The 12,157-nt window shown below is 37.2% G+C and overlaps 2 protein-coding genes across 3 annotated transcripts; one reads left to right on the forward strand and one right to left on the reverse strand.

The window, feature by feature from the left end:
- Positions 1–1,558: 1,558 nt before the first annotated feature.
- Positions 1,559–7,371, reverse strand: LOC122919503. 2 transcript variants are annotated; one of them, XM_044268570.1, is made up of 9 exons: positions 7,291–7,371; positions 7,085–7,198; positions 3,389–5,068; positions 3,138–3,237; positions 2,572–2,720; positions 2,304–2,416; positions 2,097–2,186; positions 1,896–2,018; positions 1,559–1,735 (listed from the first exon to the last, which is right to left on the reverse strand). In XM_044268570.1, exons 1-9 carry the CDS (start codon positions 7,355–7,357, stop codon positions 1,571–1,573), a joined length of 2,601 nt encoding a protein of 866 aa, XP_044124505.1. In that variant the 5' UTR covers positions 7,358–7,371; the 3' UTR covers positions 1,559–1,570. The 2 variants fall into 2 exon arrangements, with proteins under 2 accessions (XP_044124505.1, XP_044124506.1); XM_044268571.1 differs by lacking the exon at positions 1,896–2,018.
- Positions 7,372–9,139: 1,768 nt separating this feature from the next.
- Positions 9,140–11,957, forward strand: LOC122919313 (probable alpha-ketoglutarate-dependent hypophosphite dioxygenase). The gene is made up of 6 exons (XM_044268257.1): positions 9,140–9,473; positions 9,611–9,827; positions 9,921–10,012; positions 10,087–10,226; positions 10,678–10,782; positions 11,506–11,957. Exons 1-6 carry the CDS (start codon positions 9,344–9,346, stop codon positions 11,611–11,613), a joined length of 792 nt encoding a protein of 263 aa, XP_044124192.1. The 5' UTR covers positions 9,140–9,343; the 3' UTR covers positions 11,614–11,957.
- Positions 11,958–12,157: the final 200 nt, after the last annotated feature.

The following is a 12,157-nucleotide window of genomic DNA, read 5'->3' on the forward strand; positions in this document are numbered from 1 at the left end:
AGGGAAAATCATTTCAGGTGACTACCTCTTGAAGCTCATCAAGAGAATGCCAAGAGTGTGCAAAGCAGTAATCAAAGCAAAAGGTGGCTACTTTGAAGAACCTAGAATATGACATATTTTCAGTTGTTTCACACTTTTTTGTTATGTATATAATTCCACATGTGTTAGTTTTGATGCCTTCAGTGTGAATTTTACAATTTTCATAGTCATGAAAATAAAGAAAACTCTTTGAATGAGAAGGTGTGTCCAAACTTTTGGTCTGTACTGTATATATATATATATATATATATTATAATATTTTTTTTTTTTAGCGAGTACCTATCCTCTAAATAGGTCATCAGTATATGGTTGGTGACGATCACTTGTTTGAGAAGGCACGTCGCAGTAGCACCACAGCCTTCTCTCAGTTCACCAAGCACAGAGACATACATTGTATAGTGGCCATGTTTCGTATCTCAGCTCAGCCCCATTCACTTCATGTGACCCATGAATGTGATATGACCGATCAGATACTGATGACCTATCCAGAGGATAGGCCACCAGTTAAAAAATCCTGGAAATTTTTTATCGTATTATTATTTTTTGTATTGGATTGTGGTGATTTAAATCACCTTGGTGGCCCTATTTCAACTTTTCACTGTGTATTCAATTACCCCTTAATTCCACATTTTTGTTCCCTGTACTGCCTTTTTTTATCTGTGCTTAAAATAGGGTGTCTAGGCTGGTCCGTCTATCTGTTGAAGGACGGAGGACACAGAAGCTGGCTGCATTACTGACAGCCAGGGACTGTAAGTAAATGATTAAAGCCAGGTCCTCCCCAGCAGCTGATAACAGTGCCTGGGCTGTGTGCACTTCTCTCTGTCCCTGCGCTTGGCAGACGCTCCCTCACTCAGCAGAGCTGGAGAAGTATAGTTGGAGCAGCGCAGACCAGGGAAGGGAGATCTGCCAACTGCTCAGTGTATAAATGAAAGCAACATGTGGTAAGAGGACCCCTTTGTGCTGCAGGAGATGAACCCTTTAGGGGGGAGGGCTCTGGTTACTGACACTTTTGGGGGGCTATTGTTACTGGCTAGTGAGGGCAGGTGGGATTAGCCTCAGGGTGAGGGCAGTGGCAGCCATCTTAACTGAATAGTGAAATTGCAGTTTTATGCAGACTGGATGCTAAGGGCTGAATCTTATTAAATATTGGGTAAGTCAGTCTAATAGTAGCTGATTCTGGAATATCATGTTATTAGTAACTACATATATGGAAATTGAAGTTAGGGTCTAAATGTGACAGTTATCCTTTAAAGCCCAACATGTAGTTATAGATGAGGTTAAAATAGATATCTTATACTTGGTGAATATGGTTGACGGGTAATGGGCATGGCAGCTTATATCCTAAATCATAAATACATATTCTCATAAACCTAATAAAATAATAGGAATGCCACTGGCTTTGAAGAGACAATGAAAATTTTGTTTTAACAAAAATATAATTTAATATTCATAAATCTTCTATTATTGAAATATAAATAAGTACAAAAATGACATATTATACAGTTTCTGCAACATTTCTTAAAGGAACCCACTACTGTGATTCATCATCTGATGTAAAGCCATTGTTAACATATGATTTATTATCTTCAGAGTTGGGATTTATGTCCTGTGTTATTTCATCTGTGGATCCAGAAAAGCCCATATTAACAAGCCCCTTCTTGTGCCTCTGCTGAACTTGGTCAAATATTTGGAAAACCTGCAAAATATAATAATTTGAATTAGCGAAAAGGTTTTCTGATTTTAAATATAAGCTGAGATGAATATGTCTATCGCATTCTTATGGATAACTACACCACACGTAGACAATGGAAATATTGTGCCAGAAAAAAAAAGAAAATATCACAATATCGGATTACCTGTGACTTAGGAACGATGCCAACTCTGAAAAATGCAATGTCACCAGTTTCTATTTTTGTGCAGTCTACCACAGTAGAAGCAATATTTTCAGGAGAAGCCCCATCACATAGCACACCATCAACCTGAAATGATAGATGCATTAGGCTATTGGTTTTTACCTGTAAACTTAACCATCTAAATACCTATGTATTTCTAGTTACCTTATCTCCTAATTTTGCATAGACTTGATTGTGATGAGTAGTGTCTGCTTCTCCAGAAGGATTGGCTGATGTGACAGCGATGGGACCAACCTACAGAACAAATATAAAAGCTTAATCTTAGTTTTTCTGCAGTAAATGTAGTTTATAAAAAGCAGCTATATATGAATTTCACTTTTTAATAACATCTGTGTGAATTTCATACTTTACCATATCAATTAAGTGAGTAGTCACTGCACAATCTGGTATCCGTATAGCAATGCTCTGAGGTGTTCCAATGTATTTTGCAGAATCATGAGCGCCTAACACATCCAACCATGGTCCTATGAATGAAATATATACATTATTATTAAGACAGCTTTGGTATAATGCAAATGTAATGGACCTGTGGAATGATATATATCCATCTTATATAGATAGAGGATGTAGACTGAAGAGATGACTTGTGAACATGGTACACACTATGGTAGGTATTCACCTCTTGGGATTACAAGACTGATGGATGAGGGCCAAGCTGCTTCCATGAAATCCCATAACAAAGGACTTAGCAAATGTTTGGCAGATTTTAATTGCTGTAGGCTTGAAATCCACAGAGACATTGGTCGATCTTGAGCTTGACGTTTTGTTCTGCAAAAGGGCAACATTAATCTCATAGAAAATTTGTTGTTTGCAGCATACAATATACTTCATCTATTTCCTCTGCCATACTGATTTATAGCAATATTTATGTTATTTAGATTTCTGATGGCTGCTTTAATATATTCTGTTTACATCAAAATATACTGTATTAATATAACACACTGTGTGCTCTTTTTTTATGTATTCCTGCAATTCTCTTAAAGGAACGCTTTAGGGTAATTTCTGGGACACATGATATTATGGTCTGAGATGGTGGTGTATGACAGGGGTTTGTTTTTGCTATTCTAATAACCCCTGTTTAATGGACTGACCCTTAATAAACTGTGTACCTATGTTATGCCCAGAGTGTAACTATAAAGATATTTTCAGAAATCCCATTACACACACTGTAGTATCTGAACATACTTGTATGCCTTCTCCACTGCTTCTGGCTGATTGCAAGCTGCCACCAGGACGTACACCGTGTCTGTAGGTATGCCACATATCCCTCCATTTTTCATGATTTCTACAAAAGCAGGAACAACAATTAAAATCATGTAAATCTATTAAACAATCATATCTTTGAACCAATACTTGTTAAAAAACACTCCTGTTAAAAAAAAAACTTTTAAAATGCATTAAATTAATTTGCAATTGTTTTTGTGCTCCGATCTCACCTGCAATTTTTTGTACCGAGCTGGTCCTTGTAGAAATTAGATGAGGACATTTGGATCTGTCATTTGTAAAACCGCTAATTTTGATGAAAGGGCTGCCAACTGGTATAAGGGGAGCCTCAAAAGTGGAATTATGAAGGGTTGAAAGAAATAAGTAGAAACCAGCAAGACCAAATATAATAGTAACAGCAATATCATAGCCCAGAGGAAGTGCATTGATAGCATCAAGAAGAAAGCTGATTAAAATGAGTTGGAAGGTGAGAGCATACGCAAACCAGGCTTTAGTTAGGAAAAGTGTGCTGAAAACAATAAAGCTATTAAAGAGAATGAAACATATAATTCCTACGGAAGTGTTGAAACCCCTGCTTGTGCTATAGATTCCACTATAACGAAAAATTCCCCATATTACCCACATTACTCCGTACAGAATGAAGGCACTACTTTCAAGTGTCTTGCCACGGGAGAAAGCTACTGACCCACAAATAAGATTATAAATTCCTCCAGCAACTACAACCCATGGTAAGACAACTGTAACCAAAGGTTCTCCAGGGTTCCCTGGCATTGTCATGGCAAAGGCAGCCAAAATACTGCAGGCATGAGCAAGGATTTCGGCATCTCCATACTTGGAATAACCAAGGTAGGGTTCAATGATATCTTTATCCTTACGGAGCTTGAAAATGCTATTGTTAGTGAACAGTTTCTTAATGGTACCCTCACCTGTTGGGATAGTCATAGATGACTTTGCATTGTATAAAGTGATTAGCGCTATAATGGCTGAAACAATGTATATTGCGATATTAACTCCCTGTGGTCCTCCATAAAAAAATCCATGTGGGTTACAAGCTAATGAAATGCAGTAGGCAACATAGAACAATAAATATATTGATTGTATAAGACTTTGAATACTTGTAAAAAGAGCAAGGACAACAAATAGTATAGTGAAAACAACCAAGAATGGAAGGGGGTAATTTAACTGACCAGTGTTCAAGAACTGATACAGTAGAGAGTAGCCTTCTGCATATCTCAAAATGGAGAAAAATGCAATATGTGTGGCCTCTAGCATGTGATAATTACGATATGAAAGGATACAGATAACAGTCTGGTAGACAGCAGCCGTCCATAGCCATGCTACCTGACCAACAAAAAGGCTACTGGTTATTCCAAGGAGTTTGCAGCCAAACACACTAGAGGCGGCCATGTTAAGGATGAAACCTGTAGCTATCAATGCTACCTTACTGGAACCTGTAGAGGCTTCCTGCTCATTGCTTTTGTTAGTTATGTCTGTTCCTGGTAAAATAACATGCTTCTTGTTAACACGATGGAGAGTCCGACCACCAATAAAGTATATCCCAAGTAATACTACAATCAGATAATTACATGCCACTGCTGAGGTGCCTATTCTGCCATCATGGAATAGAACTATCTCATGAATGCTGGAAAGAGAAAGTGTGATAGATATCAGAGCAAGGACAATTTCCTTTTGAAGGATCCCCACTATACCAATAATAAACAGCCCCAGGAAAAATGCTACTAAGCCAGGAACTATAGCATTTCTCATTTCAGAGTTGCTGATGACATTGGTTCCTTTCAGTATCAAGTTGACTCCGTATCCACACCATAGAGCTGAAACCGTCCAATAAAATGAGACCCACAGTGGTACATGACCTTGAATATTCTGGATTCCTATAATGGAAATGACAATGAAGTTATAGAATGAAAATTATATTAAAATTCAATACTTTATTCTAATCAGTTGCATTTTAAAGGTATGTTGATCCCTAAAAATAATATCCCTGGTCCCCCCCATGCACTTTTTCTTAACCTCCGCACCCTGATGTTGTGTGGTATGTGATTGTACCAACCACCCTGCAGAGGTAAACCAGAACTCGTGGGAGAACACAATGCAGGAGCAACATGGAATATAAATGGCAAGCATCTTACATTTAAATATTATTAGAGATGAGAGATGTTATCAAAAATTCAGTCCGACTGCTTTGCCGAAGTTCACAAAGAAGTTTGATTCACTACAAATTACTTAGTCACGAATCGCATTCCATTGTATGTAGCACGTGCAATGACAGGGAACGGTGATCGCGCCATCCCCGACATTGAACCCCTCAGATGCCACGTTCAACACGGCATCTGACGTTCAGGTCTTTCACGGGTAAACCAGGGGTCTTGATTGAAGAAAACACGTCAAATCATGCGCACGCTGACCTAATGACGTCATTAAACTGGACGGAAGCCACCACGAAGGGCCACCATGATGGTATGGTGACATCGCACATCAGCGCACGTGAGATTTGGCGCATTCCTTTCAATCAAGATGGCTGCAATGGCCTCTCCGTGAACAAATAGATAAGGTGAGTATGTTTTTTTTTACTGCCATTTCAGGAAAAATTGATTCGTTACCACAAAGCCCCAGGAAATTCCGATTCCTGGTGAATTTAATTTTTCCTGAAATTCGTATGGAAGTCAATTTGTTTAATTTCTATTCACTCAACATTAATTATAATACATAGTGGGTACACTGGTGCGCAATTGGTATTATTTTCAGGAGATTGTGCATTATTCTTCATTGAATTTACATATTTAGCATGTTTTTTAGCACGTAAAAATGTTATTAACTTAATTTAAATTGTAATTACTGCACAGTAATCTTCCATAAACGGTCAATCAGACGTGCTCTTTCACCACACTTGACACTTTTTTTAAAGTAGGCAGGCCATGTGTGGGAAGGATGGGGCCCAATAAATTTATTGGTGGGATACAATTTATTGATCGTCCAAATAAATGTAACATTGTTTACACTAGAAAGCTGGCATATTTTTCACCTGCCACATGGACATCTCATTGTAGAGAAGGTCAGAAGACAAACCTCCACTAATCAGACTTTGATGACATATCTGATTCTCATGTTATTGTGTGAACCTCCTTTAAGCCTCAGATACTTAGGTATCTTGAAAAGAATTGCTATAGAAGCCAAGTGGTATTATTATTTTCCTAGAGGTAATATGTTATAGCAATTTGCCCTTTATGAATTGATTTAAAGCTGTACATCTTCCCTGAGTGCATGAACCCTTAGGCTATGATTAGATGCTGCAATTACCTTCACTCAGTAGTTTCTTACCTTATTAATAAAAGTTTACAAAAAATATCTCATAGTTATTCATATCATCGACACCTATTTAACGTCTCGGAACTGGATATATTTCAGTGGGAACAATTCTAGATATTGCAGTCAGTGATTACATTGAAGAACTCAATACTTTCTAGTCTTCTAACTACTTACAGACAACACGGCATATGCGACTGTACAGATACATGTATACATTGTGTATCCCCTATAGTATTAATGAAAATCTGTCACCACCTTTACGCTGTCCTCCAATCCCTGTTGGACAGCTTTTTCTTTATTAATATGTATAGAGAGAAAGCTGTCAATCATGGGCTGAAGGTTGGGGTTAGCCGAAAACTCATCAATTTGGGGCTTATGTATAAAACTGAGAGAAATCATTTGATGCAACTAATAAGGTTTAAGTATCTTTAAAACTATGACCCCCACACACATAACAGACAGAATGATGGGGTTGGTGTCTGTCACTGCTGTCAGGGAAGGTAGCATGAAATATTATACCCAATAACTACTGAACTTCAAGTAAACAGTTAATTTGATATAACTAGTGAATAAATCCATACCTGCATATCCTAAAATAGCTGCCAATATAAGGAGGAGGATGCCCAGGGCATTTGGAGGTATAAGAGAAGCAGATGCACCAACACTGTAATATTCTACTGATAGAAGCAAACTCCCTAAAACAGAAGAATCAAACATTACTGAAGTATGCAAACTGTAAATATAAAAATGGATATATGCTGGAAGAGAACAGGTTAAATATCCCTACCTGCACTAACAGCCAGGACACCTATGCTGAGATAGAGCGACTCTCTTCTGTTCTTAGAGTCAGTCATAGCTGCTGCAGGTCTCAGACTTTACTCAGACTCATGAAGAACCTGATCTCCTCTCAGAGTCTTTATACTGCATGACATCATCCTTCCCACCCACAACCAGAGCAGTCCAGGTGACACATCTGCTTTATTTACTGCTCTAGACTCTCTCCTCTTCCTCTGGCTACAAGTAAAAGATACAGGTTTATCCAGCTCCAGTGCAACATCATGAGAAATAAGAGGGATGCCACTATTTCAGTATCAAATTATACATAAGGATGATGTGTCATTCTGTATATCCAGCTGAACATCATTTTCTAGGCATTACTCTAGGTAGTTCTAGGAACAATAATCATTATCGACCAGTAGTCTTAATTTATTAGCAATTCTGTTACATAATGTGGTAAACAGATCTGAGTGAATTTCCCAAAAATTTGTTTTCAGTCCAGTTGAGTCCGCCATATATCGACCTGAATCAAATGTATTCCAGTTGGCCTGAAAAGTTGTCAATAAGACTGTATCCATACCCTTTTAGGCTCTTTTAGACAATACAGCATTAGTAATGACAAAATTACAAAGTATATGGGTAAACGGATAGTAGTAGGTGCTAACAAGCAGCCTGGGTGTAAAAATGCTGCACAGTCGTATACTTTTAAATAAAAAACTATCCAAAAATTATCTATTTTTGGTGGCAAATGTTGTCTACTGACTATGTTGAGCAATTTGTGCAGAATGAATTACAAAAGTTTCATATTTTCCGCATAATTGAGGCTAAGAATATGCATTTGTATCATAGGGCTGGCCCGGCTGGCATGGCCGGTATCAGTGTTTAAAAATAAAGCCATAACTTTACTGTTTATGGTGTCCATTTTTAGTGGTCTAATTCCGATTTTTTTTTTTGTAAGCTGTGATGTAATAATTATGTGACGCTATAAAATCGTGGTCCATTAAAAATAATTGAAACTTTCTAATTGATCATCTAAATCCCAAAAATAGTTTTTAAATTTCGATAATGGTTTATTACTTTCATGAAGAGAAACAAAATAAGTATTATGCCTGAGGATGAGACCTAACTTGTCTCGGAAGCTTGCTATGGAACATCATTGCTTCTATTTTTGCTAGCCATTAAACGTTATCATACCTGTAAGACTCTTGTTTTTCTTAATGAAAGCAATAAACCTGTTTTCTACTGGATAAGACGTCACCAGACTTTTTTCTTTTGACTACTTTTCAATACTGAAACACTTTTCTGGGAAAGTTCAAATTCCACTTCTCTTTTTTCTTGTTCTTATACAAAATGAAACAAGCATCATATACTATTATATTACTAATATATACTATTCAGTATATTCTATATGCACTGAAAAAAATACAGATTGGGCATCATTATATCATTCACATAGAAATTCAAATATTTTCTCTCAATTCCTATGGAAACCTTACATAGCGTAGTCACAGTACTTCATAGATCAGTATACTGAAACCATGCCTCCAGCTTTGTAATTCCAGACACAATTGTTCCAGAAATATTACATATAAAACATATAATAAACCTACACCAAAAAGAGAGATTATTTGGAAAAATTCTGTAGTCTGAGAATTCACTCTATTTCTGTTAAGTTTCTAATAGTAGGATATCAAAGAGCAAGATATTCTATTTTGCAGTGATGACATATCTTATATTTTGCTTCCTGAATTGCTTTGGAATTTCCAGCCCTGAGCTTTTAAAACGATGAAGTAATAATGTGTGACAGTCCATGCAGAGTGAAGCAAGGAAGTTTTGTTGTGAGTCATGCCGTATTCTTAAGACAGAATCAATCACTCAGGGCTATAATATTTATCCAGGAAACAAAAACTTAAAAAGCAAAAAAAATAACCAGTTACTAAGAATAGTGGCATGGGCTGGGCACTCGTTAAACTTAGTATATAAGTCAGTGTGACAAGCAGGCAGTTATATCAACAGCTTTCAGACATTCTTGGTACAGCTAAAGCCATCCTAGTAACTACACAATGAAGATTGACACTAACAAGATGAAGGACCTCTATGACACCAATGGCTATCTGACATCTATCGATGTATTAGATAAGAAGGAATTGCACCAAGCCCAGAAGGAGCATGCAAAGCTGGAAGAAAAGTTTGGTAAGTTTGCAAATGATCCAGAAATACATAGTGTATACTGTATCATTAACCATGATCAAATTTATTTTATTTTTTTAAGGGGAAATACTTTGAGTTATAGAAAAGATTAGCTGATTCCAACATATTTTATATTTCAGGTAAAGAGTACACTCAGTACAATCTACACAATATCCACATGCAGTATGAGTGGGTGATGAGACTAGCAACCCATCCCAATCTACTGGAAGCAATCACAGCTGTCTTGGGTCCCAATGTCATTCTTCTGGACTCAAGATTTATTTGTAAATATCCCTCCTCTGAGGTTCCACACAAAGAAAACACTGCCCCTTATGTTGCCTGGCATCAGGATATCAAGTGAGTATGGGAGCTGCTAGACCTTTATGGCCACTGGATAATCTGCTGGTTCTAAGTGTGTAACCTAAATATGGCTTTCTTATATCTTTATAGATACTGGGGATTTGAGGGAGGTCCAGTGGCTTCAGTATGGCTGGCATTTGATGATGTTGATGCAGAAAATGGAGTCCTACAAATAATTCCAGGTATTACCTCTCTATGGCTAAATGTATAATATAAAAAAGTTTTACATAGAGACTTACATACTTTTTTGCCCCAGGGAGTCATAAACAGGGTATACTGGAGCACAACATTGCAGAGATTCCCGGGAACATGCTGACAGCAAACCAGGAGATTCCAAAGCACTTGGTGAATGTAGAAGATTTGGTGGAGTGTCCACTGAAAGCTGGTCAAATGTCTGTAAGTACAACCTAATGCCATCAAGACATTACGGAGATTTGTTGATCAAACTTAATATTAGAATTAACTATAAGAGGGAGATTCATTTTGTGTAGATGGCTATACAATATAAGTAGTGTCTGCTTGAAGAAACTGAAACCTTAGGTATTCAATTGTTGGATATATAGATAATGCACTCTAAATGAAAGTGTAAATTAAAGTGTTATTTTGGAGAATGTAAGTACTGGATGTGTTCGAATCTAGACCTATGACTTCTCCAGACTGCCCTATGGACCAGTGATGTACATTGATCTTTATGGATATATTCCAAGTCCAGGGCTAAACTTATGGATAAACAAATCTAAAAGAGCAGAAGGTGACAAGTTGCTCGTGAGCTTCCATGTTAGGAGCCTGGTGTGATGTGTGACGTGTGTATTATACAATCTCTGTAAATGCTCATCTATATTGACAGGTGCATGATGGTCTGACTGTTCATGCCAGTGAACCCAACATGTCTGAGAGGAGAAGATGTGGATTTGTCATCCGCTATGTTCCTACCACAGCCTACCCTATTAAGGTAAGCAAACAAAACCCAGAGATTGCCTTGTGGTTGTATTGCTTTAAAGCTATTTGCAGAGAAGAGATAATACTTTGTTAAGGGCCTTAAAGAGGGTTGCCATGTAACCAGAACCAGATTTATTTCCAATAAAAAGAGGTTGGTTGTCTCACCTAATAAGAGAAGTATCAGAGTTTGAGCATTGTGGGTAATGTAAAATGGCTCGCAGGCCACCTAAAATGAAAAGCGCCCAACATCCAGATTATTTAGAAAGGAGCAGTATGTAATTCAACTGAAGGCTATAATATGCTCTAACGATAGCATGAATACACAATATCATCATAAATTACAGGCTACCCCCACAGATATACCTGTAGCTACCAGTATTTAACACAGAAAAGAGGATGGCACCATAGTAAGAATAAGACAATTGGCCTACTAATATGGTGCCAGGTTGTATCACCCAGCACAGAAAGGACTGCTCCTTGTTTCTTCCTCCACACCCTTTACATGACGTTTGGGCTAATTCCACGACCCTTCTTTGCCAACAAGTCACTTCCTCTAAAGAAGGGGGTTACTGGACAGGTTCTTGGGGCATGGCCTGCCTGTATGCCGTTGACAACATCTTATTTGTAAAGATGATGATCCTTATAATAATGCTGGGCATATGTAGCAGCCTGCAATGTTAATAAAGTAGAATTATCACTTATTCTAACTGACATTATGGTCATATTTCTATTACAGGATCCAGAACGTCCTAGGACCTTTCCTGCAACTGTACTGGTGGCTGGAACAGATGAATATAACCACTTTAAAGACAACGCTCCTAATTTCTTCACCAAGACATTGTAATTGTAATTCTATGTGCTGTACCATATTATATGCTAGTACTGACAATGTATTCGTACAGCTTCAATGTGAGGCCCAGGAAGCTGTACAAGAGTGATTAAATAATGTATACTACATTAGTTATTTCATAAGTATCTTATGTTATTGATGTTCTTCCATGCACATTCAGCAGTGTACAATACAAAGTTCTTTATACTTACCTTCTCACTTACAAAAGTCCATTAAATTATTTAAAGACTGATTGAAATGCAATATACAGTATTAGTGTAAAATATTGTGTTTTAATATTGTTACACTGCATTCATTATCATATAAACTGCTTTAAAATAAACTATAGTTAAAGTAAATTGATACATTTGTGTGATTTACTTTCTAGAACTATTTTCTTTCCATGTATGCCAATGAAGATACAACTAAACAGGCAATGTGTCCCCACTGCAATACATTGGACTGTCCCATAGCTACAAGTTAAAGAGTCACTGTACTTTCACACAATTTCATTTCATTTAATAGAGAATTTAAATCACTTTGTTTAAAAAATCTGCCT

The sequence above is a fragment of the Bufo gargarizans genome, chromosome 9, assembly GCF_014858855.1.
Source record: "Bufo gargarizans isolate SCDJY-AF-19 chromosome 9, ASM1485885v1, whole genome shotgun sequence".
Classification (NCBI taxonomy): Eukaryota; Metazoa; Chordata; class Amphibia; order Anura; family Bufonidae; genus Bufo; species Bufo gargarizans.